The sequence below is a fragment of the Lactuca serriola genome, chromosome 9 (genome assembly GCF_051521515.1).
Source record: "Lactuca serriola cultivar US96UC23 chromosome 9, Lser_US96UC23_V15, whole genome shotgun sequence".
NCBI classification, from domain to species: Eukaryota; Viridiplantae; Streptophyta; class Magnoliopsida; order Asterales; family Asteraceae; genus Lactuca; species Lactuca serriola.
This window is the reverse complement of record NC_136416.1, coordinates 201,817,120-201,843,913: the sequence shown is the minus strand read 5'-3', so window position 1 is coordinate 201,843,913 and position 26,794 is coordinate 201,817,120. Positions and strand designations below refer to the sequence as shown.

Genomic DNA, 26,794 nt, shown 5'->3' with positions numbered 1-26,794 from the left:
GTAGGGTGCAATAGTCCCCATTTACCAGTTGAAAGATACCGAAGGGGGTGGACATAACCATGCGTGCCTAGCAGTATGTTTATGAGATGTTATTATGTGACCAATATGATTAGGATATGCCATTATGTGAATCAATATGTTTATGTTATGTTATCATGAAACCAATATGTTTTTGACATGTTATTATGTCATAGTGATAGGGGGTGAAATAGTCCCCGGATACCGGTTGAAAGATACCAAATGGGAGGTTAGCTCCCAGTTACCGGTTGAAAGATACCAAAGGGGAGGTTAGTTCCTGAGTACCGGTTGAAAGATACCGAAGGGGACTCCAACTCCCAGTTATGCCAGACAGATACCGGTTGAGAGATACCGAGGGATAGGCATTATGTGGTATGTGGTATGATGGGGGAACTCACTAAGCTTTGTGCTTACGGTTTTCAATTTTGGTTTCAGGTACTCGTTTTTAAAGGAAAGGAGCCGACTTGATCGCAGAGCATCACACTATGGTTTTCCGCATGTGAGATCTTTGGGATTACACTTTGATATTGTTTTATGATAACATGTTTTGATTACTTCTACTTTGGTTTTGACATGACATGATATTATGGATGATTTATTATATTGTTGGTTTATAATAACGTAATTAAAAATGATTTTTTTTTGCCTGTATTTTTGGGATGTTACATATATTGTAACTCAGAAACAAATATGTACATGTTACAATATTTTCCCTATAAGGACACATGGTTAAATAACAATATCTTCAAAGGTTTAGGAATAAATAGTTCTTGGACGATGGCAACTCGCATGAAATATTAGTTTCTCTGACACACTTCATTCAAGTTGCATCGAACCATGAACTATATAATTTTCAGACCATACAATATTTTTAGTGTAAGATTTAGGGTATATTAATTTTGTTGGCATCGACAACCACCATCGTTGTCGTTCTTCTTTTCGGAGGAATTAAGGCAAACACTCTCTTTCTCCCACGAAAACTCTGTTGAAAACCATTTGTATCAACCTATGTGTGTCGCGTGCCCTAAATCAAGCCGACCATCATTATTATGTAGTAAATAATATTTGGGTTCATGGGTTAACCACTTAACCTGCCAACCTACCAACCGAATCTAACCCACAAACCTGAATCTAACTCACGAACCAACGAACCCATATAATTAAACGAGTTAGACGATCGTGTGTTCGATTGATGTTTATAACCCACCAATATGTGACACATAATTATACGGGACGTGTACAAATTAATACATTTTAACGTACCAACACGAACCCGACACAAATGTCATCCCTAGTTAAAGAGTTGGTGACATCTTACTTGACATAAATGAAAAGGGTTTAGTAAGTTATGAGTTTTTCCACGAATAAAATTAAAATTGGGGTAAAAGTAAAACCATAAAAAAAATGTAAATGTTAGGGCTTTTACGTCATTAACACTTTATTTCTTCTTTTTTCTCCCGGCCTTCTTCCCGCATGACCCAAGAAATCGCCCTGCATCGCCATCATCTTCTCGTTTATCGTTGCACTAAATATCCATCGCCGTCGCCGTCGCCGTCCATCTTTCCGGAGGAAGTCAGGTAAACACCCCCTTTATCCAACGAAAACTCTGCTGGATCCCATTTTGTATTTATTTCGATGTTTCTTTGAGCCGAAAACCAATTTGTCAACATACATGAATTGGTAAGTTGTAATTCTTAGAATGAAACGACCGGAAAAACTATGAGTAGGTCTAGAAACGGCGTATGACAACAAAATAAGTGTTCTACCAGGTACAAGCTATGCTTTCTTTATAAAGATATAACTTTGCTTTCCATTGCATACAAGGTGTTTGACAAAACTCCTGAGTGAGTTCTGTGTGTAAGTTTACCTGTCATTCCTCTTTCTCTTACACATTGCTCATTAATTACACAAAACTTACAGGAAAATCACTATCCAAAGGCTTAGAATTCTGTATCGGTGTTGAAAGAGTTGTATATTCTATATAGTGCCCTCAGCCATTCTTTCGATGCTCAGGCTTCTGATTGGAGGTAGGTAAGACACCAAGACTTTATTCTTGTCATCCATCATCATCTCATTCTCATGTTATTATAATCTTTTGATTTCAGTTTTTCGTACTTAAAGATCTTATTTTTCTCTTCCAGATTTCTGCCAAATCACAAAAGCAACTACTTTCCAAACATTCTTTCTTCTGGGCGATTTCTTCATACCCAAACTTCTTCATCAGATGACAGCTGGACCAATTACAGAGAGCTTAACATCGACCTTCTATTTCACTCATGCACAAAAACCCACCTTGCAAAACGCCTTCATGCATTACTTATCGTATTGGGAAAAGTCCAAAGTCTATTCATTTCCACAAGACTTGTCAATCTTTACGCCAATCTTGGTAACATCTCTTTATCCCAACAAACTTTTGATCAAATCCCACAAAAAGATGTTTACACTTGGAACTCCATGATATCTGCATATGTCCACAATGGTGCGCATACTGATGCTATCACTTGTTTATACAAAATGTTGACTTTTGAAGTCAAACCTGATTTTTACACTTTCCCCCCTGTGATAAAAGCATGTCGTGATATAAACAATGGAAAAAAGGTTCACGCATGGATATCAAAAACAGGGTTGGAATGGGATGTCTTTGTAGCTGCTTCTTTGGTTCATATGTATTGTCGTTTTGGTATCTTTGATGCTGCTTATGGGATATTTACAAATATGCCCTTTCGAGACATGGGTTGTTGGAATGCGATAATTTCAGGGTTTTGTCAAAATGGAAAAGGCGAAAAGGCGTTACAAATCTTGGATGAGATGAAATTTGAAGGGATTAAATTGGATTCTGTTACAGTTTCAACTGTTCTTCCCATTTGTGCACAAATGGATGATATGTCACAAGGAAGATTAATCCATTTGTATGTCATAAAACACGGACTCGAATCCGATCTTTTTGTTGGAAACGCGTTTATAAATTTCTACGCGAAATTCGGTGAACTTGAAATTTCTCAAAAGTTTTTCGATAGTTTGGTGACTCGAGATTTGGTATCATGGAATTCAATTATATCCGCGTACGAGCAAAATGGAAATCCGGATCGTGCACTTTGGTTCTTCCGTAAGATGCAAAAAGACGGATTCGCCCCTGACTTATTGACGTTAGTAAGTGTTGCTTCGGGTATCGCGCAGTCTAGGGACACTCGAGGTAGCAAAAGTGTCCATGGTTTTATCCTAAGAAGATCTTGGTTTGTGAAAGATGTTATAATCGGGAACGCGGTGGTTGACATGTACGCGAAATTGGGAAATGTCGAAAACGCCCGTGAACTTTTCGAAAGAATTTCGATTAAAGACGTTGTTTCTTGGAACACGATGATTACGGGGTATGGGCAAAACGGTCTTGCAAGTGACGCCATTGAAGTGTTTCAAAATATGGTGGAGAAAAATTTCGTAACCCCAAATCAAGGAACGTGGGCGAGTATAATTCCGGCTTATGCCCATATCGGAGCGTTAAAAGAAGGGCAAAAAAGTCATTCGAACGTATTAAAAACCGGATTAATTCTCGACCTTTATATCGGGACATGTTTAATCGATTTCTATGGAAAATGTGGGAAAGTGAAAGACGCGATGTTGTTATTTGACGAAGTCCCCAAAACGAATTCGGTCCCATGGAATGCGGTTATCTCGTGTTTAGGTATCCATGGACACGGGGAAACATGCTTGAAACTTTTTGAAAATATGATCGAGAGTGGGGCCCACCCGGACGCGATAACTTTCATTTCGTTATTATCCGCTTGCAGTCATTCGGGGTTAATCGAACAAGGCGAGCAGTGTTTCAACGCGATGGAAAAAGATTACGGGGTTAAACCAGGGTTGAAGCATTACGGGTGTTATGTGGATATGTTAGGTAGAGCCGGGGAGTTAGAAAAAGCGTATGATTTTATAAAATCTATGCCTTTGACACCCGATGCATCGGTTTGGGGCGCGCTTTTAGGCGCGTGTAGGATTTACGGGAATACCGATTTGGGAAAAGTGGTTTCGGATAAGTTATTGGAAGTTGATGAAGGAAATGTTGGATATTATGTTTTGTTATCGAATATATACGCGAATGCGGGGAAATGGGAAGGGGTGAATAGGGTTAGGTTAATGGCTAATGAAAAGGGGTTGAAGAAGACGCCCGGGTGGAGTTCGGTTGAAATCGATAAGAGAATGGAAGTTTTTTATACGGGGAATTATTCGCATTCGAAATGTGATGAAATATATAGAGAATTAGAGGATTTGATGATGAAGATTAAGATTATTGGTTATGTTCCGGATTATAGCTTTGTGTTGCAAGATGTTGAAGAGGATGAAAAAGAGCGGATTCTTATGAGTCATAGTGAGAGATTGGCGATTGCGTATGGGATTATTAGTACGCCACCTAAGACGGTTATTAGAATTTTTAAGAATTTACGGGTGTGTGGGGATTGTCATAATGCTACTAAGTTTATATCAAAAGTTACCGAAAGGGAAATTGTTGTTAGGGATTCTAATCGGTTTCATAATTTTAAAGATGGTGTTTGTTCTTGTGGTGATTATTGGTAGTTTTAGTGTGGATAGGTATCAGACTGTCATCTAGTGGGTCACTCTGTATCTGACAAGACATTTAAGATCATAAATAGTATTTATTACTTAAAGTTTGAGATCATAAGGTGTAACATGAAAAGATTGTGAACTTGCTATGATTAATTTTTTTTTTTCTAGTATTGTGCTATTTTAGCCTTTTGTTTTCTTGATTCAAAGTTCAAAGTATATGTAATATAGTTTTATTACTTTCTTTTAATTTTTAATGTATTGTTTCATCTCTCATCATGGTCAAATAAAACTGTACGTGGGATGTTGGATTCTTCAATTCTTTTTGTTTTACCTGTCTTTATATGTATTTAACTATTTTTGTTTGTTTGATTTGAATTGTGGGCAAATAAAAAGTTCAACATTAATTTGGCATCTACAAGTAGAAAATGGGTCTTTATTCTTAGTCTTGAAAAAGAATATTTATTCATATTTGATGGAGATTCTGCAACTATTAAAGTTGATTTATGGTTGTTTTGAGCCATCTTTTTTATATTTCGAAAATATAAGCAAAAGCACCAGTGGTCTAGGCCTTACTGAGCTCTTCTTTTATTATTTTTGGTGGGAATATAAATTGGTATCAAACGATGCCGTTATTAATTACACTCCTTTAATATCAAAAAAATCCCCATTGATAATATAACCTTCGCCATTGAAAAAGAGTAGGATTGAATTAAACCCAAATACATGATTTGGGTTAAAGACTAATTTTGTGTTAATGAATAGCAAATCATCATTGCCTCTATTTGTATTTTAATAACAGTTGGTGGGATTAATATACTGATAAAGAAATTAAAATATTAAAAGCTAAGTCTTTAACAAAGTATAATGCCTTAAAGATAAATCGTTGGGCATACATGTCGATAATCGACCAAGAGGTGTGTTCTTGACAAGAGGATCAGAAATAGGAAGGTATGTAAAGTGTAAACATGTCATTTGATAGTTGGAATGAGTATGTTATCTAATACTTATGTTATAGATTATGGAAGAATGTAAGCACAATGTATCACTGAAACTAGTATGCTTGATCCCATGTCGCCAATGTAAGAAAAAAATAAAATCCAGTAAACCTAAGTATATATTGTAAGCGATATCGAATTCACGGAGTGCATATGGTTTTGAAAAGAATAAATATCAAACAAACAAAGCACGGCGACCGAATTTTAAAACATTTGTAAAATACTAAAGCAAGATAACTCATAATCGTGAATCCTAGGTACAACATATGTTCATTCAATTATTTGTATTTAGGGGGCAGATCCAATGTAGAGCATGGGGTAGCCCGGGATACCCCTTAACTTTTTTTTTTTTTTTTTTTTTTTCTTTTTCAGTGGTGTGATTTTTTTAAAAAATTTCGTTTTATGTAGTGTATATAAATATGTTTAGCGAAATAATAATAAAAGTTATAGTTGGTTCAGGTAGTTATGGTGATAGGGTGTTTTTATGGAGGTTGCAAGTTCGAATCTTCTTTCTAACATTTCTTTTCTTTTATTTCCGCAACTATATAAAATGATCTTATATAGCATTATCCAGATTTTATACCTATTATATTATGATGTTGTGAAAATTTAATACAAGTACCAAGTTGTCCAAGTGGTAAAACTAAAGTTTTAACTTGAATGTCTTTATTTCAAATCTTGGCCTTGATACTGGTGTATTTTTTTTTTATCAGTTTCTATCTTATATTCTTTCAACTTATTTCTTATAATTCTAAAATTATCTCACATCGGTCATAACATGAAACATAGCTCCTATACATCTATTATATAAGCAACACAGACTTTATAGTTTTTAGCAACTTAAACTTTTCGAATGGGTTTGGGTTTAAACCTACAACCGAGTTTGGAAAACCGAAAAACCAAGAAACCAAATCCATCGGTTTGGAATACCCATTTACTTTGATCATGACTTTGTCACTGTTCGTATTAGTCAATAAATCTAACAATATTTTGATTTAAATCTTTTTTAAATAAAAAAAGACAGCCATGTAGGAAGTGTATGTTGTGATGACGTATAGTTTTATTGTTTCCTTTGATATTTGTTTTTAGCATTCGTTAATGTAATCTTTCATCCCCCATTGATGGTTTAGGCTTTGCCATCTTATTATGGTCATTTTTTTTTGAACGGACCATCTTATTATTGTCTAATATTATGTACATTGGTATCTTGTATTTTATTTATTTATTTTTCATCTTGTTTCAAAATATTCTTTAATTCCTTTTGTTTGTTTAACTTATTCTGTGGTCGAATAAACAGTCAGTTTTAATTGACATCTAGAAAGGGAAATGGGTATTTATTCTTATTTAATATTGTAAGCAAAGAGTCTTTGTTCATATAACCCTTTATCAATACAACATTTGATGAAAAAATAAAAGTAGACACATGGACCATCGTTTTGTTTCACTGTTTGGTTGTGTGTTAGCTTGGAATTTAAAGAGAAAATGATTGCAGTTAGTTATAAATGGCCATCATCTGGATTCTTCTAAGAAACATATTTTTCAGTTGATAAACCATAACACAAAGGCACCAGTGGTCTAGTGGTAGAATAGTACCCTGCCACGGTACAGACCCGGGTTCGATTCCCGGCTGGTGCATGTTTATTGAGCTATGATGAAAATTACCTTTCTGGTGGTGGGTCCATCGGTATTTTCTCATCTTAAATGATGACTAGGTTCTAACTGAGCTCTTGTTTTTCTTTTTTGCTTCTATCTCCTTTACTTCAAAAATGAAGTATAGAAAACTTACGTTACACTCCAAATCGGCTCTATATTTTTTATTCTGAATTTCCATGGGTAAAATTAAAATCATTACCAAGAACTGTTGAAATAGTAAAACATAAAGGTGCAATGTCAACAAAGATTAAAATGAAAAACACAAATTTATTGTTTAGTTATTTAGGAGTAAATTACAATTTCCATCTATATATTATGTCAAAAGTTATGATTTTCATCAATTTATTTATATTGAAACTAATGAGCTATGCAACATGTTAATGTTTTGCGTTACAAAGATATAAACATAGAGTAAGTTTATTATTTTCGCTAGCAGTTAACAATATATATATATATATATATATATATATATATATATATATATATATATATATATATATATATATATATATATATATATATATATATATATATATTGAAATTTTGTAAGGGCAAACAGTGGGAAACATGATTGAGGATTGTGTTTCTTTTGCTTGCATAATTGCATTCTGAAAAGTAAAAGTGGATATTAACTCATTCTCAACCATCAAGTTATCTATTGATATCACAGAAGATAATACCTTCAAAAACAAAAGCACCGGTGGTCTAGTGTTAGAATAGTATCCTGCGACGCTTCTGACCCAGGTTCGATTCCCGGCTGGTGCATATTTTATTAAGAGCTGTGATGTTTCATGCCTTACTGGTGGAGGGGTTCATCAGTCTTGTCTGAACTTTAAGTGAAGACATTCTAGGCCTTTCTGAGCTCTTTCTTTTTCTTTTTTTTGACTGACATATTTGGTTCTTATGAAACATGCTTACGTTTGGGCTTATAGTTTTCATGTTGCAAGATGTTGAAGATGATGAAAAAGATTGTATTCTTATGATTCATAGTGAAAGTCTGAAAGATTGGTGATTGTGTATGGGATTATTAGGGATTCTGATCGGTTTCATAATTTTAAAGATTGTGTATGTCAGTATGTTCTTGTGGTGATTATTTGTAATTGCGGTGTGGATTGAACTTCTTGTGGTTCTGGGTTGTTATGAGCTGAAAAGGCATTGAAGATCATTAGTAGTATTTGTTACTTAAAGTTGATATCATAAGGTGTAAAACATGAAATATTGTTTGTAAAGATTGTGAACTTGTTATAATTAAATTTATTCATGGTCAAATAAACTGTACATGGGCATGTTGGGTTATCCAATTCTTTCTGTTTTTGTCTTGGTCGAATAAACAATCAACTTCTATTTGGCATCAGTGGTAATTTCTGTAAATATGGTTGTGTTGGGTGATAGATTTCACAGATGACAATGAAAGACACAAGAGCACCAGTGGTCTAGTGGTAGAATAGTACCCTGCCACGGTACAGACCCGGGTTCGATTCCCGGCTGGTGCATGTTTATTGAGCGATGATGTTTTCATGCCTTTCTGTTGGTGGGGTCCATCAATTTGCCTGATCTTTAAGTGAAGTCATTATCAGGCCTTACTGAGCTCTCTTTTTTGTTTTTTTGGCTGGAAATGGAACAATTTGCTAGGCAAAGATGAGCTTATTACACTCATTCAATACTAAATATAACCCTTAAGAAATTATCCAGTGGCCAACTTCCTAAAGTTGTTATTTATTGAACCCATTTAATTGCAGCACCATTTAGGACTACATGCTGACCAATTGACCATATAACAATCCCATTGACTATTGGATATGCATGAACTTCATTCCTCATATGCCTTTTGATACACTTTAGCAGTGAAGCACGACCATAAAAATTCTTGCATTCTGTATAACTAAAGTTTAACAAAGTCGTCACCAAGCCACTTTAATTCGACAAGTTCATGTATTTGGATTTGTATCCATGACATTGTTTTTATGATATTGATGGTTACATACTTCAACCAAGTGACCATGAGGTATGAAGCATCAGTTTGGGGTGTGCTTCTAGGTGTGTGTAGGATTTATGCAGATACAAGGTCGTTTCAGATAAATTATTGGAAGGGGAAAATGAGTATTTACTCTGATTTAAGGATGAAAATTAAGATTCTTGGCTATTATAGTTTTATGTTGCAAGACGTTGAAGAGGATGAAAAAGATTGTTTCCTTATGAGTCATAGTGAGAGATTGGCGATTGTGTATGAGATTATTAGTGAGCCACCTAAGACACTCATAAGAATTTGTGAGTGTGTGGGGATTGTTATAATGCTACTAAGTTTATAGTGAAAGGGAGATTGTTGTTAGATATTCTAATACATCAGTTTCATAATTTTAAAGATGTTGTTTATTCTTGTTGTGATTATTGGTAATTTGAGTGTTGATTTCGCTTCTTGTGGGTACAGAGTCAGCCACCTAACGGGTCATTATGTAGCAGAGGAGACATTAAAGATCGTTAATAGTACTTGTAACTTAAAGTTGAAAGCATAAGGTGTATCATGAAAGATTGGTTGTAATGATTTTCAACTTGTTATGAATAATTTTGTTTATGGTCAAATACACCGTACATGGGCATATTGGATTCTTTTTTTTTTTTTTTTTTTTTTTTTTAATCTCCCCTCAAAGTTTTTTTTTTTCTTCTAAAATCTATTTTTTTTATTTGAATTATGCCAAATAAACAATCAACTTATTTGGCATCCAAAAGGGGGAAATTGGTATTACTCTGTTTAGTCTTGATAATTAATGATGGAAATTTTCTATAAATATGGTTTGTTTTGGGTGATAGCTTTCATTGTTGATGATGTCAAACACAAAGCACTAGTGGTCTAGTGATACAATAGTACCTTGCCAGTGGCGAATCTAGAACAAAAAATCGTGTGGTTCATTACGTAAGTGAAATTGAAAAAAATGAGAGTACAAAATACTACTAACGGGCCGGGTTGTATGTCTTAAAATATTTAAACATAATTTCAGTAGTTATAATAAAATTCTTACAATTGAGTCGGACGACGTCTTATATCTTGAGATATATTCATAACTATATTGTTATCGATACTTTCTAAAACACTTTTTTTCAATATACGACAATAAACTACCACTCAAAAACTAATTACCCATTTGTTGCGTATATAAGTCTTTATCAATTTCATTATTGAAAAGGTAAATTCCACACTTCTTTTCTTCAACTTCAGAGTTTTGGGGGTTTTGATCGGCTGCGATGCAGCGGTGGAGACCCATCGCGGCACGACCACATCATTTAAGCGACACCACGGTCAGGTGTCGGACCTCGACGCGGTGGTGGAAACCCTAAATCTCAGGTTGTGGGCCATAAGTGCAATAAATTCTAGGCTTTGCTGATTCTCTTAGTCTCCACCCATTCAGAAGAGAGATCCCTAACCCTAAGTGCCTTGTGTGTGTGTTCTTGGTATTTCAAGCCTTAGTGTGCTCTTGCAAGAAAAAAATAAGGTGATCTTTTGCTTGGAGAGTGATTTTTACTTTAAATCTTGCATCTCTTGCACCCTCTGGAGCCTTGGAAGGTATAAAGCTCAAAGTTTTGGGCAACTCTAGGCTTGGTTTGGTTTCATTTCTAGACTTGTTTTGAAGGAAAAGAGGTGTGCATTGGTTCCCTTGGAACCATGTACAAGTAATCGCCCTAACAACAACCTAGAGGAGTTAGGGTTTGAGTTTTAGACTTGGTTTGGTTGTGTAATGGATAAAGTTATGAACTTGATCCATTAAGTCCCTTAGAAGCATTAGATCCGAGCTTTTAAGCTCTGGATGTTAAGGGATAAGAGCTTAATGAATTAAGCTATTTTGGACGTTAACCACGACGCAGTGGGTGGTAGGTTGCGACGCAGGTCAAAAGATTCAGTTGCGACTGTTTTGTCTTTTAGCAACCACCGTGTAACCAAGGAGCTGGTCACGTCGGTCAATGGAGGTTGACCGTTAACTTTTAACCAGTTTGACTTTTGGTCAAACTTGGATGTTCTGAGCTTTAGACTTTTGATTGGTTTATGTGATTCTCGTAGCTGTTGCTATGAGCCTTAGAGTGTGGAATGGGAAATAAAAGAAACTAAAAAATCTGAAAGTGAAATAATGATTTAGATGGCTAAACAACTTCCACATTACAAAATGGTTCAATCTCAGGTTTTTCTTTTATGTGGTTTTAAGTTTGGGACTATCCGATATACCTTAAGAATAAGAAAATGCATATAAGTAAATATGTCATTTTCGAGTTGAGATTTCTGATTTTAATATTAGTCGTTTATTTTTTGTGTTTTATGACGTCAATCTCTTTAACTAAGCAAATTGAAATCTCTTTGGTGATATTTGTTTTTTTTTTTTTTGGCAAAATGTCTTTTTGACATTTTATGTATACGGACATAAAGACATTTGATGAAAAGTTATTTGATTTTTAGAAAACCAGACATAAAAATGTCTTTTTGACATATTTTTTTTCTTCATAAAAAATAGATTATGATTTTGGACGATGTTTTTTAAGTTCTAACCATAATGTGATATTTTTGTTTCCGCCACCACTGCTGTCACCACCGTCGCCACTATCGTGCCTCAAACACTGTTGTTGTTGTTGCTATTGTCGCCGTCACCATCTCCACCGACATCATCACCTTTGCCATCTCTTCTGTCACCACCTTTGTCTCCACTTCTGCCACCTTTACATCCACCCCATGTTTGCCACCATTACCGCCTCCGTAACCTTGCCACCGCATTCGATAATTCCTCCACCACCACCACTTCCGAATCTGCCACCTTGACCACTATCTTCTCCGCCACCATTCCACCAACAACACCAATACCAACATGTTTTTTTATGAAGACTTTAAAAAACAATTTTTTTATAAAGACTAAAAACATTAAAAAAAAACTTTTGATTAACATCTTATTATGCAAATATAGAAAAAGACCGATTTGTCGATTTCCTCGATAAAAACAAACACCACCTTGCTAAAACTGTTTACGTGTATCGAGTTCTTATTGGGTTAAGACTTAAGATGGTATGTCTCATCTAGACTAACCACGTTTTTCAGTTTTTAATTGTTTCCTTTTTCTTTTCCAAAATTCATTATTTTTGTTAGACGAAAAAGAAACGAAACAAAAAACAAATTCAGTAATATAGAAGCCCCCTCCTGGCAGGAAGCAATAAACGAACAAGAACCTTTCTTTCTTCTTTCTCGTCCATCTGGTTAATTCTGATTATTAGGGCTTCCAATTTTTCTCCTCAGGTAACTTTATTTGCTCTTATATGCCCTAATTTTACGTCCGCAGGGTTGTGCATCTCACCGTCTTCAAAAAATTACACAATATTGTTTGACCTAGTTTGAATTTCACTGATTAAGCTGTAATTTTGATGAAGATCCCTGTTACCTTTTTGTGACATTCAAAATATGTCATGAATGCTTGCCTGAATTCATATATGATTTCAATTAAGCAAGTTTTTATCCATGGTGATTACTGGATGAAGGTCTTTTTTGTTTTGATTATTGTTTTTGTATCCCTAGTGATAATTATTCTACTTTTAGTTTGTGTTATAGGAATCTGCGACCATGGATGAAAGGTTAGAAGATCGAGCCGCTTTGCTTTCTCGCATTGAAGTATTGGAGCGAGGTTTGTGCTCTGTTTTTTTTTTTTCTATGTTTTCGTTATTTTAGAACATCGTTCACTTTATCTCAAATCAAATACAAACTGATTTGAATTTCTACTTGTTATAAATTTCTTTCTTGCGATTTTTGCTTTGTAGAACGAAATGAACTACGGAGTGATATCGAACAAATGTGTATGCAACATGCTGGACCTAGTTACGCTGCTGTTGCTACAAGAATGCATTTTCAAAGGTACATCATCATACAAAAACTATGAACACATTTCCCCATTGTAACAATCTTTAATTGTGATATTAATACTCAATTAGGACAGCTGGTCTGGAGCAGGAAATAGATGATTTGAAGAAAAAGTTAACTTCTTGTCTGCGAGAGAATGTAAATCTCCAAGAAGAGCTTTCACAGTCTTACCTTATCAAAGTAAGGTCAATTCTGTCATTTTACTTTTCTTATTTCACATCCATCACTACTATAATGCTATTTCTTTTTACAGAACCAGTTAGCTGATCTACATGCTTCAGAGCTTAAGAAGGTTAGTGTATATATATGCTTGTTGGAATACATATCAACTTGTTTCTAGTGAGGTTAATTTCGTCTTTTTAACCTCTTCAGAGCTTAGAAGCAGAGAAGCAGATTAAATTTTTCCAAGGCTGTGTTGGTGCTGCATTCTCTGAACGTGATAATGCAATAATGGAGGTCTAGTTTCTTGATTCTATCTATTAATTACATAAATTGTTATTCTATAAATCCTGTAATTTGAATCGTGTATATGGTTCTGAATTCTGATAGGCTGAAATAGCCAAAGAAAAAGAGGAACTTGCAACACAAGAATTGGGAATTATCCAGCAAAAGTAAGAACTTTATATTTATACTTCAAAAAGGCATTATCTTTTATTCATTTCTGTTATGTTTTTTAAAGTTTTTATATAAACCAGGATAGAAGAACTCACCTCAATTGTTCTTGAAGAAAAGAAATTTTCAGCTACCCTTCAGACTGATCTAGAAAATCAAAAGAAGGAAAATGAAATATTCAAACAGGTGATTAATTTACATTGGCTACATTATCTATAAATAGTTAAATACATGTTCGATGAAAAAAACACCTAAAGATTATCATTTTACATGTTATAGGTGATCACTAAGTTGTATGACATCAGACAACATTCTTCAAACGAATACAATGATGTTAATTTGGAAGAAAAGTGTATCACTTTACTGAATGATTCAGAAGACATGTGGAGTTTCAATAGACAAGATGAGGAAACATCAACCAGTAAATACATTGTAAGTTATAGAGAACTTGTAATGGCAATTTAGTAATTTAAACTTTCAACATTTTTGACTTTTCATTTAGACAGACTGCATTAGAGGAAGAAGTGGAGGCATTGAGAAAATCTGTAATCAATCTTCGAAGCAAGTTACAAATGGTAAAACATTTTAATGAAATTGTACAAATTTTAAAAGGGTATTATTGTCATTTTACTTAACTTTTTACCTTTTTATTTTTTGGGGAAACAGGGATTGGAGATTGAGAAACATTTAAAGAAAGTTGTTCGTGATTTAAAAAACAAGAAAGTGAGATCAATTGATCAAATCTTCATTGATAAATGATAAGTAAACTTATGATGTTTAAATTCTTGATAAGTTATAATTTCTTTTTTTATTTGAATACAGATCTTTTTGGAAGAAAAGATGAAGGGGGACATATCTGTCTTACGTGGTTTATATTCTCAACACAGGGTTGATATTGTAAATTTGCTTCAAGAGGAATTTTCTCAGTTTAAATCAGTTATTGATTTTATTAAAGAAAATATGGGGCAAATTAATATAAATGAAGAACTTAAACATTTATCTCCTCAAGAAAATGATTGTCGTGATGTACATATAAGCCCTGATATTGGTTCAGATACTATTACTAAGGTATATAATATTTATTTATTTTTTAATGTAATAAAGATAAAATATAAAATTCTATTTTACATTTTTGTAGGAAAATGTTTCTGAATTACAAGAAAGCTGTAGTTCTGAATTAGGGGATGCTTCTGAACCACTTGCTCAAGCATTACAAGAGAAGGTTTGTGTTTATATATAAAAAATATAAAATTTTTTGTGGGGTTTTCATTTTTTATTAAAAAGGTTAAACTTTATTCAGGTTTCAGCATTGTTGCTTCTATCACAACAAGAAGAGAGATATTTATTAGAAAGCAATGTAAAAGCAGCTCTTGAAAGTAAAATGTTGGAGCTACAAAGAAATTTGAATCAAGTACAATTTCATTATTTACTTCAATAATTTGTTTATAATATTATTAGTTTCGTATTATATTTATGTGTAGAATATTTGAATAGGTGACAAATGAAAAAGTGGTTGCTCTTATGGAATTAGCACAATTGAAGCAAGAATACCATCTACTACAAGAGTATATGTTTAATTGTTTATTTTTGTCTTTAAACAATAATTTTCATTCAACATTTAAAAAAAATATTTATGATTTTAGAGTTTGTGACATGACTATAGGAAACTGAATGATGATAAGCTTGTAATCGATAAAGAAGAGAAAAGCATGATTCAAGATAAAGATGGAAGATTAAAAAGTTTATTAAAAAAGACATATTTTAGTCAATGGATTAATCCTCAACAAGATATCAGCAAGAAAAGTTGTAATGCTACCATGGATTTTGCAAGGTTTGTGGATTTTCTTTCTTTCATGTATTTATATTTATTTTTTTATTGATTATATGTTTATTATTATTATATGTTATGTAGAATGAAAGTTGAATATATATCTCTCAAGGAGAGCTTGGAAAGCATGGAGCATTTAACTAATTCAATTCGTAGACTTCGTTTGTCTCTCATTAAGGTAATCATTTTATATTATATAAATTATATTATTTTGAGTTAATTTGCACGTTTGGTCCCAAACTTACTTTTTTTAGCTCGGAAGGTCTCTACTATTTGTTTTTGTTGCGCGTTTGGTCCTTGTCTTACCTAAAAAGACTATTTTGCCCGTGATTTTTTAATTTATTTAAATAAAGTGGGGTTGGTAAGGTAAAGTAATGTGAGGTGGAAGTCGGGTTGGGGGTGTGTTTATTTAAATAAATTAAAAAATCAAGGGCAAAATAGTCTTTTTATGTAACACAGGGACCATGCGGGCAACAAACAAACAGTAGGGACCTTCCGAGTTAAAAAAAGTTAAGGACCAAACGTGCAGATTGCCCCAAACCATAGGGGACCATTCGTGTAATTTACTCTATTATTTTTGTCCATCAAGTTAAGGTAAAATACAAGAAAAAAAGAATATTTTGGATAGTTTATGAATAATAAATTGTTGTGAAACTTTTTTAGGTTAAAGAATCGGATACGGATACGGATACGGTTCCAGACATTATTGAAAATGTTGAGACAGAAGCAAAGCTTTTAAAGACGGCTCTTGGGAGTTGTGTTCCTGTAAGTTGGTCAGCAACTGAGTTGGATACGAGTCAAGAAAAAGTTGATGGTGTGTCAGCAGCTGGTTTTGAGATGGTGGAGTTGCTTATTTTAGCCACACATCTGTTAAAAGAAAAGACTGTCTGTCTTTCTTGAAACAGACAGATAGATAGACAGACAGATAGATAATAATTTGGTTTACGTGGTTTGATGGTGAATAGTTTGTATAGACAAATTGTTTGTTTTATGTTTATATTGTTTTTGTGTCTTGTGATTATTTACTAGTTTATTTAGTAGCTGTAATCCTATAGGTAGGGCTATAGAGAATGAAATAAACCAAAAAACCATAAAAAAATCTACACATGTGAGGTCTTTACTACAACCATGTGGCCTTTACTACAACCAACAACAGTAATATATGTTGGTTATATGTAACTTGTGTGTTACTTGGTAGCAATTTTTTTAATTTATACAAGATAAATGTAAAAGTATTACTTACAAAAATATAATGAATTATTGAAATTAATGAGTATATATTATAACTCATAAACAAATATGTACATGTTATAATAGTTTCCCCATAAGGACAAATGGTTAAATAACAATATCTTTAAAGGTTTAGGAATAAACACTTCTTGAACGATGACAACTTATATGAGAGATTAGTCTGACATGCTTATCGCATCGTGAACTATATAATTTTTAGACAATTTCTTGTTTCAATTGAAACCCACATATGACAATTTACAAGTTGGTTTTTTGGCATTTGTTTACAAAAAAAGAAAAAAAAGAAAAAAAAAAGTTCGGGTGGGTACGAACCGATCTGTAAGGTTCTTGTTAGGATAACTCTGTCATTAAGACTAAGTTTCAACTACTTGTTATGCACTTATTCCAGACAGCACGTTACAAGTCATTGGCTTGTAACTCCTTCATGACCGTCTTCTTTACCTGATGGTTTGATAACAACTAAGTTGAGAAAAACATGATTTCACAAACTACACATTTTACACCAAAATTATATGTGCACTTTGGAAAATAATTATACACCGATATATTGCTTTCCATGACATCCTGGAAATTTAAAAGTTGAAACATGTTGAGCATTTAAAGTTATATAAAGTTCATCGTTAAATAGATCAACAAAAAGACTCAAATGTGAATATTTTGACCCGTTTGAAACTGTGAAATACCGTTATCAGAACTACAGCTCCAAAACTCATAATGGGTTAGAAAATCGATGGAAACAATCTTCAAAATTTCTTTTTTTCAAAAAATTAGTGTTTGAGAATCGAAGCTCGAAAATGTCATTTTTCGAACTCAATGGTCATTTAGGCTTTTTCCAATACAAAAGATATTTTGTAATATTTACTTATTTAAGCATGAAAAGCGGTCATTTGGTGAATATTCCTTCTCAAATTCACGAAGAGTTTTATAATTTAATAAGTTTTAGTAATTTTTTTTTTAAAAAATCATCTAAAATTGCTCGTGCTTTGTAAATAGGTTATGTGGCCTCGTTTAGGATTTTCTTGATTGGCCCTGGTTAAAGCCCATGATTGGTTTTGGGACGCTCTCCTACAAAACTTGGAATGGGCTTGGGATATGTTAGAGGGATGGGTGTGGGCAACAGGGCTTCCCGTTATAGGTGACATGGCACCTAATAACGGCGCCATAATGGGTGGAACACCGCCTCGGCTTGCCGTTATTAGGTGTTATGTTACCAAATGTTATCACGACAATGAGCCATAACGTGTATAATTGAAGCAAACAGTCACAATTTCGACCGTTTTTTTCAAACGGTAACTAATTAAAATCTTTTTTTTACACTATAAATACATACAACTTATATCATTTTTAAATACAAAAAACATAAATTTCTCTCAATATTTCAATATTTCAACTACATAATTCTTTCAATATTTCAAAACCAAAATATGAATCGTCCGGCTCTTCCGTACAACGATGATAACGACGAAGACGATTTGTACGTGACTATGATGTACCAATATTATACAGACAATCTACTACAGCCAGATCCAACTCCACTACTCACGCGACGTGCAACGTTAAATAGAGATCATGAGGAAGGGCATAGACGGCTAGTTAACGATTACTTTGCCGAAAATTGTGTCTACCAGCCAAGCGATTTCAAAAGAAGATTCCGTTTGCGAAAAAATGTCTTTGAAAGGATAGCCAACGCTATGGAAGCAAGGTATCGTTTGTTTCAACTTTTATAAATTACAAAATGTCACTTTTAGATAAAATAAATACAATTTTTACATGTTTAATATTTATTTAAGTATTGTTTGTTTCAATTTTTATAATTTATAAAATGTCACTTTTAGATAAAATAAATATAATTTTTACATGTTTAATATTTGTTTAGGTATTGTTTGTTTCAATTTTTATAATCTATAAAATGTCACTTTTAGATAAAATAAATACAATTTTTACATGTTTAATATTTATTTAGGTATGAATTTTTCCAAATAAGATATGATGCTAGAGGCAAACGAGGCTTCACAGGGTTGCAAAAATGTGTTGCTGCAATAAAACTTATGGCAATGAGAGAGTCGTCCGATTCTGTTGACGATTATATGAGTGAAACGACCCAAAAATACGACCCAAAAATTTCATTTTTCAATATAACTAAAAAAAAACCATAATCTGAGTGTCATATATAAAAAAAACCATACGTGATGTATCCCAAACATAATAAAAACAACACTGTGCGGAAAACTGTATCATATCCATGTCATATAAAAATCAAAACTAAACCAACTCCCAGGATAAAAGCTGAAGCTGTGGTGTGTGCGATGCCATCATCCTGAGCTCCTCCCTCTGCTAGCGGAAGTACCTGAAACCAAAACTAAAACCGTAAGCACGAAGCTTAGTGAGCTCCCCCAAACTACCACATACCACACAATACATATATAAAGCACATACTGGGCCTTGCCCACTGCATCAGACCGAAGTCTGGAACTAACTGCATCGGACCGAAGTCCGGAACTGACTGGGACCTTGTCCCCTGCATCGGACCAGAGTCCGGAACTAACTGCATCGGGCCGAAGTCCGGAACTGACTGCATCGGACCGAAGTCCGAAACTAACTGCATCGGACCGGAGTCCGAAACTAACTGCATCGGACCGAAGTCCGGAACTGACTGATCATGGCATAGCATAAAATATAACAACTATTATAAACACATAAACTGTATACTGCATCGGAACAGAGTCCGGAACACATAACACAAACATGCTTGTATCACAAAGACATCAAGCACACTAACTACTGCATCAGACCAAAGTCCGGAACTACTGATAATTAAACGGGCCGGCATTATGACCGTAGACCCGTTCCTACCGAAAGGAAACTCACCTCGTGAACTGGCTGCTGAGTGTATGGCTCTGGAAGCTAACTGCTACTGCTCCGGTATCTCCCCGGCTCAAAGAACTCTTGCTTTCCCTTGAATCTCTGCTCTACAATCCTTCTCCTTGCTCCTTTCTTCTTCTCCTTCTTCAAGCCTTCACAAATGCACACAAAATCACTTAGAATCACTCAAGAACGAATTAGGGTTTTCTCACAGCTTTTGAGGGTGAAGGAGGCGAGATTGGGGGCTATAAGGCGGCTTAAATAGTGGGCAACCCGGGGATTTAGGGTTTCTCCCAGACGGACAGACTCGCCGAGTCGCCAGCTAACACGTGCTCGAAATCCCGACCCTACTCGGCGAGTCAGGCTATGAACTCGCCGAGTCCCTCTTGCAAAACTTCAAAATAAATACCAAGGAATTATCATACCGGAGACGGGTCGTTACAATGAGAATGTCTGAGAGGACCACACAAGAAAGTTTGTATTTATTTGCAAGAGGTGTTGTTGAAACCTTCGGTGACCAATACTTACGCAAACCTTCGTTGCATGATATGCAACAACTATATGCGGCGCATGAAGAAAAACATGGTTTTCCGAGTATGCTTGGGAGCATTGACTGCACACACTGGAAATGGAGAAATTGCCCCGTGGCGTGGAAATGCCAGTATTCGAGTGGTCATCATGGAGCGCCTTCGTTGGTCTTAGAGGTTGTTGCTTCACAAGATTTATGGATTTGGCATGCTTTTTTTTGGGGTGCGGGTTCTATCAACGACGTCAACGTTCTTGATCAATCACCAATATTTGACAATCTTTTGTCAGGAAAAGCCCTGGATGCTCCATTCACAGTGAATGGAAACGAATATAAGTTTGGGTATTACCTTACAGAGGGAATATATCCACAATATTACACGTTTGTGAAGGCATTTCGACACCTAATAGATCCAAGGGACAAATATTTCAAGAGACGACAAGAAGGAGCACGTAAGGATGTTGAATGTGCTTTTGGGGTTTTGAAAGACACATAATTAAACATGCAGCGATACCTTTGAGTTAGATACTCTACGATATATCATGTATGCATGTATCATAATGCATAACATGGTTGTCGAAGATAAAGGACGCAATATTGCAACGTATTCGCCTACAGAGCCAAGACATGTGCAATTTCAACCAGGGACATCAGAATATTTACATAGAGTGGTTGATATTCAAAATCAGTGAAAGCACAAGCAACTCCGTGAAAACTTGGCAGATTACATCTTTGTTGGTCACGGAAACGAAAATGAATAGTTTTAGGCCAAAAAATGTAGGTTTTATCATTTATTTTTTATTTTTTATTTTTTTGCTTTTTAGGTTTTTAAATCTTTTTGTGTTTTGTTGTAATTTTTTAATGTTGTTTTTACTTTAAGTTTTATTAAAATTTTATTTTTACTTTTAAAATATAAATAAAAAAAAACAAATTCGAAATATAGAAAAAAAAACATCAAAAAAAATAAAATAAAAAATAAATAGAAAATAATTGGTGTTATCACATGTTATTAGATGTTGCCCATTTCCACCTTGGGTGTTATAACACCCATGTATGAGTAGGATGCTGACATGACATTTTTTGGGTGTGGTAACATGTAATAACATGTTGCCCATACCTAGTAGTCTTAAACATCAAATTAAGCTCGGTTTTTTTCTTACCTCTACCTATTATGGAAGGAAGCAAACAAAACTATGAAGGGAATCACCTAAAAGAATAAAAGTGAAAGAAGTTTGCATTTTAATTTGCTTGCTAATTGCTAAGTTTACAATGTTCTTGTCTTTGTTGGTTCCAAATGTAAAATTTTTTAAAAAGGTAATTTCGCTGATAAATAATGCACCGTGAAGTTATTATTATTATTTTTAAACAAAAATCCTATTTTCATCAACTGTACAAAATACAGAACACCAGATGATATACATGAATATACATATGAGAAAATTATAATCCATATTACTCTATAAGTATTTGAACTTTAATTAACTAGAAATGTTAAACACTTACGACTAAAAATAACTTAGTCTTAGAAAAAAACTGGAATCTTACTAATGCTATGTTTGGCGTAATAACATTTAACTGAAAAACTAGATAGTTGGAACATTAGCTGATAGCTGAAAAACTAATTGATAAAAAATCAAGTTTGATAAAATTAGTTGATAAGTTAGCTGAAAGATTTAAAATAACATAAAAAAACATTTAAAAGAATATGTTTTTTTCTATAATTAATTAACAGCATATTAAGAATTTTTTTAAAAACACTCATGAAAAGCTAGCTGATAAACTATTTTTAAGCTTGTCAAACACAACAATTTAAAAAATTCAAAAAATAAGCTACGTTAAGCTAGTCAAACAAAACAATTTAAAAAATTCAAAAAATTCGAAAAATAAACTAGATTAACTAGTCGTGACCTCAAACACCCTTAAATATCTTTATCTTATGAGTAAATTACACAAATGGTTCCTATGGTTTGTGGTAATTTGTGCGCTTGATCCCTAACTTATTTTTTTAACTCGGAATGTCATTATTATTTGTTTTTGTTACGCGCTTGGTCCCTACTATTTGTTTTTGTTACGTGTTTGATCATGTATTACCTGAAAAGACTATTATTTAAATAGGAAAAAATAGTAAGGTAGATAAGGTAAACTGATGAGGGTAGGGTTGTGGGTGTGTTTATTTAAATAAATTAAAAAATTAAAGGTAAAATAGTCTTTTTAGGTAAAACAATGAGCAAACGCGTAACAAAAACAAACAGTAGAGACCTTCCAAGTTAAAAAAATAAGTTAGAGACCAAACAAACAAATTAACTTAAACGATAGGAACCATTCATGTAATTTACTCTTATCTTATATAATGGTATCTTTCATCTAAAAGTAATCATGTTTTTCAGTTTTTAATTGTTTATTTTCTAAAGTTCATTATTTTGTTGACGAAAAAGAAATGAAACAAAAAGCAAATTCATTAATATAGAAGCCCTCTCCCGCCAGGAAGCAATAAACGAACAAGAACCTGTCTTTCTTCCTTCTCGTTCATCTGATTAATTCTGATTATTTGGGCTTCGAATTTTTCTCCTCAGGTAACTTTATTTGCTCTTATATGCCCTAATTTTACATCCACAGGGTTTTGCATCTCACCATGTTCAAAAATTACACAATATGTTATTGTTTAACCTAGTTTAAGTTTCATTGATTACGCTGTAATTTTGATGATCACTATTACTTTTTGTGACATTCAGAATACGACGTGAATGCTTGCATGAAATATTTTGTGGGACTTTCAAGTTTTAATTAAAAGGGTTCAAAGACAGCGCAAAAATAGAGGAATAAAATTTAATTGCTAAAATCATCATGTGGAACACCCTAAAAGAGAGATATTTGTTAGAGAGCGACGAAAAAGCAGCTCTTGAAAGTGAAATGGAGACGCTACAAAAAAATTTAACTCGAGTAAATTTCATGTTCATTCCCTTTTTTTAATTCAATAGTTGTTATAATATTATTAGTTTCATATTATATTTATGTGTACAATATTTGAATAGGTAACAAATGAAAAGGTGGTTGCTCTTATGGAATTGGCACAATTGAAGCAGGAATACAATCTACTACAAGAGTATGTTTAATTCTTTTTTTCCGTCTTTAAACAATAATTTTCATCCAACATTTTTATTTATTTATTTATTTATGATTTTAGAGTTTGTGACATGACTATAGGAAACTCAATGAGGATAAGCCTGTAATTGATAAAGAAGAGAAAAACATGATTCATGATAAAGATGGAAGATTAAAAAGTTTGTTAAAAAAGACATACTTTAGCGAGTGCTTTTATCCTCAACAAGATTATGCACAAAATATCAGCAAGAACAGTTCTAGTGCTACCACGGATTTTGCAAAGTTTGTGGATTTTCTTGTTTTTTAATTTTTCATGTATTTATATTCTTTTATTGATTATATATTTAGATAATATGTTATGCAGAATGAAGGTTGAATATATATCACACATGGAGACCTTGAAAAGCATGGAACATTTAGCTAGTACAGTTCGTAGACTTCGTTTATCACTCATTAAGGTAATAATTTCATTTATGTTAATATATAGTTTATTTATATGCTCCTAATTATATAAATTATATTTATTTTTTCTATCGAGTTAAGTAAGGTAAAATGCAAGTAACACGAATATTCTTTCATTTATTTGTTAATTATAAGCTTATAGCATCCAAGTTTGTTTCCTCCTATTACAACATTGTAGTCTAAAAAAAACCCTAGGGAGTGTTAACTCAAATACAAATATAATTTGGTAATTTTTTTTTTAAATTACAAAGTCCTAACAAATTTATTATTGTTATCAACTTATAAAAAAATATTTTAACCTTATAAGTTCGATAACAATAAAAAATTCACACTTGGGATGTAAGTGTAGTCACAATGTTCGTTTCACATTTATAAATAGACAATTACAATATTCAATTTAGATTGAAAAAAAAAGAAGTGTACGCTTAAAAGATTAAATATTGGAATATTTGATAATTGATCAATAATAAATTGTTGTGAAACTTGTTAGGTTAAAGAATCTGTTTCAATATCGAATACAGTTTCAGACATTATTGAAAATGTTGAGACAGAGGCAAAACTTTTAAAGACGGTTTGTGTTCCTGTAAGTTGGTCAGATGAGTTGGATACAAGTGAGGGGAAAGTTGATGCCGTGTCAGCAACTGGTTTTGAGATGGTGGAGTTGCTTATTTTAGCCACACAACTATTAAAAAGCTCGATGTCTTGAAACAGACAGAGAGATAGATAGATAATAAATTGGTTTGTGGTTTGATGGTGAATAGTTTGTATAGACATATCCCTTGGTCCATGTTTATATTGTTTTTGTGTGCTATTAACTTAAGATTATTTAGTAATTTTTTTAGCAGCTGTAATCCTATAAGTAGTGATATGGAGTATGGAGTATGATAGAAGAAACATAAAGGTCACAAGTTTGAAAAAAATATGTACTAAGTTTTCGTTAATTTAACTATTATATATGCCATTAGAAAAGTGCATATGACCTCTTTTGGGACATATTTAAAGAACGAGGTCGAAAATCATTGGGAAAATATGTTCGAAACTGAGGAGAATAAAAAGGTCCTTGTTATTCATTGACATAATGATCAACGCTTCCTAATGTCCATATCTTGAAGACAAATTGGGGCCAACCCACTTGGCTAACAAGATGTCTAATAAGATGTTTCTAATAAAAAGGTATTGGGTTCAATTCCAAACATATACTAACTCGCCGTTAAAAAAATGTCAAGATCCTGAATACATTCCAAATAAGCCCAAATGCTTATTTGTCTCTTGGTTTGGTTTGATGATAACTTAGGTGAAATGTATTGGTGAGTTCTTATCTACCGAAGAGGTAAATGTCATTCCTAGCTCTTTTGGACAACCTGGTAGATCTTTAGGAAATTTTTTGTTTGTATGGAACTTATTTATATTATTTAATCAATTTATGAGACGTTTAAATTCAATAGTATATGTTGGTTATATGTAATTGGTGTGTTACTTTGTAATAAATTCTTTAATTTATACAAAATAGTTGTAAAAATATTAGAAATATGTCCCAAAACATAATGAATTATTGAAATTAATGCATACATATTATAAGTTGAACACAATATGTATATGTTACAATAGTTCCCTAATGAGGATAGATGTTGGTTTAATAACAATAGCTTCAAAGATTTAGGAATAAATACTTACTTCTTGGACAATGGCAACTCGAGTGCAAGATTAGTCGCCGACACATACATTGAACCAAGAACTATATACACATTCCTAAATATTTGGGGATCTTATTATCTCTTCTAACAGTTTTTATTTTTCTAGCCATTTCCATTTCATCTTGTTTTGATGGGAACCAACAAAGGGCAATTTACAACTTTTTTTCCTTTTTTTTTTGGCATTTGGGTAAAAAAATAACTGTAGATCAAATCATAAGTAAAAATTGATAGGACAACCATGACATTAAAACCGAGTGTCCTTTGCCTGTGAGGCACTTCATTTGGGACAACATGTTACAAGTCCTTAGCCTGCAACTCCCTCATGCACGTCTTCTTTACCTGATGACACTGATAAAAACTAAATCGTGAAAAACCTAATTTCACACTGCACATTTTACACGAAAATTATATATGTAGTTTGCAAAACAGTTATATGACATTCCACAACGATATATTGCATTCCATGACATTATGGAAATTTGGAAGTTAAAACATGCTATGCATTTATAATTATATAAAACATCAACGTTAAATAGGCAAACAAACACCTTCAAGTTTGATTTTTTTTTGACCCGTTTGAAATTACGAAAGAAAAGCATGTTCAAAACGGGGTTTGAAGATTCAGTAAAAACAATTATCAAAATTGCTTTTTGTTAGAAAATTAGAGTTCAAAAATCATAATGAAGCTCGAGCACGTCCTTTTTTTGAAAAGTATTATAAGTTGATAAGTTTAAATAAATACATTTTTTAGAAAATTAGTTAAAAAGGCTTGTGCCTTGTAATCACTTACGTGTCTGTGGTTAAATAAATACATTTTTCTTGACTTTAGGCCCATGATCAGTTATAAGATTTACGATTAAGCTTGAGACAGGTTGAACATTCGATTAGGCTTGTTTTTTGCTCACCTTTATCATTATGGAAGGAAGCAAACCAAACAATAAAATGAATCACCTAAAAGATCAAAGTGAAAGAAATTTGCATTTTAATTCGCTAAGTTTACAAAGTTCTTGTCTTTGTAAGTTCCAGATGTAAAGCTATGTGAAAAAGGAACTTACTATGAATGTTAGCAATGAATATAGTTGATAAGTAATGCATCATCCGGTTATTTGTTTTTAACAAAAATCCTATTTCATTAATGGTAAAAATATGAACACCAGATGATATACATGAATATGCATGTGAGAAAATATAATCCATGTTAGTATATAACTATTTGAATTTTCAGTATCTGAAATTTTTTAATATTTATGACAAAAAAATAACTTAGAACTTAGAAAGAAACAAAAGACATACGTCAGTCAGAAATATGAGCATTATTGAAGGATACTGAAATACATAAAAACAACAATC

The 26,794-nt window shown here is 33.1% G+C and overlaps 4 protein-coding genes and 2 non-coding genes across 7 annotated transcripts; all 6 read left to right on the top strand.

Annotated features, from left to right (window-relative positions):
- The first annotated feature begins 1,462 nt into the window (after nucleotides 1-1,462).
- On the top strand, nucleotides 1,463-4,745 carry EMB2758 (Tetratricopeptide repeat (TPR)-like superfamily protein). Of its 2 annotated transcripts, XM_079019881.1 has the most exons (3): nucleotides 1,463-1,595; nucleotides 1,939-2,049; nucleotides 2,160-4,745. In XM_079019881.1, exons 2-3 carry the CDS (start codon nucleotides 2,024-2,026, stop codon nucleotides 4,585-4,587), a joined length of 2,454 nt encoding a protein of 817 aa, XP_078876007.1. In that variant the 5' UTR covers nucleotides 1,463-1,595; nucleotides 1,939-2,023; the 3' UTR covers nucleotides 4,588-4,745. The 2 variants fall into 2 exon arrangements, with proteins under 2 accessions (XP_078876007.1, XP_078876008.1); XM_079019882.1 differs by having other exon boundaries at nucleotides 1,464-2,049.
- A 2,392-nt stretch (nucleotides 4,746-7,137) lies between these two features.
- Nucleotides 7,138-7,208, top strand: TRNAG-GCC (transfer RNA glycine (anticodon GCC)). Its single transcript has one exon. It is a non-coding gene; the product is annotated as a tRNA-Gly (tRNA).
- Nucleotides 7,209-8,648: 1,440 nt separating this feature from the next.
- TRNAG-GCC (transfer RNA glycine (anticodon GCC)) lies at nucleotides 8,649-8,719 on the top strand. The gene has a single exon. It is a non-coding gene; the product is annotated as a tRNA-Gly (tRNA).
- Nucleotides 8,720-12,335: 3,616 nt separating this feature from the next.
- Nucleotides 12,336-16,568, top strand: MEE13 (myosin heavy chain-like protein). Its single transcript, XM_079021108.1, has 18 exons — nucleotides 12,336-12,492; nucleotides 12,790-12,874; nucleotides 13,008-13,101; nucleotides 13,179-13,287; nucleotides 13,361-13,399; nucleotides 13,480-13,563; nucleotides 13,657-13,718; nucleotides 13,803-13,905; nucleotides 13,999-14,151; nucleotides 14,226-14,294; nucleotides 14,386-14,442; nucleotides 14,542-14,787; nucleotides 14,858-14,941; nucleotides 15,020-15,130; nucleotides 15,214-15,284; nucleotides 15,383-15,550; nucleotides 15,632-15,725; nucleotides 16,211-16,568. The coding sequence occupies exons 2-18, from the start codon at nucleotides 12,814-12,816 to the stop codon at nucleotides 16,445-16,447; spliced, it is 1,842 nt and encodes a 613-aa protein (XP_078877234.1). The 5' UTR covers nucleotides 12,336-12,492; nucleotides 12,790-12,813; the 3' UTR covers nucleotides 16,448-16,568.
- Nucleotides 16,569-20,103: 3,535 nt separating this feature from the next.
- On the top strand, nucleotides 20,104-20,682 carry LOC145076466 (uncharacterized). Its single transcript, XM_079022334.1, has one exon. It carries the CDS (start codon nucleotides 20,104-20,106, stop codon nucleotides 20,680-20,682), a length of 579 nt encoding a protein of 192 aa, XP_078878460.1.
- Nucleotides 20,683-22,611: 1,929 nt separating this feature from the next.
- Nucleotides 22,612-24,691, top strand: LOC145077154 (uncharacterized). The gene is made up of 6 exons (XM_079022927.1): nucleotides 22,612-22,759; nucleotides 22,919-23,126; nucleotides 23,219-23,289; nucleotides 23,391-23,570; nucleotides 23,653-23,746; nucleotides 24,241-24,691. Exons 2-6 carry the CDS (start codon nucleotides 23,031-23,033, stop codon nucleotides 24,454-24,456), a joined length of 657 nt encoding a protein of 218 aa, XP_078879053.1. The 5' UTR covers nucleotides 22,612-22,759; nucleotides 22,919-23,030; the 3' UTR covers nucleotides 24,457-24,691.
- Nucleotides 24,692-26,794: the final 2,103 nt, after the last annotated feature.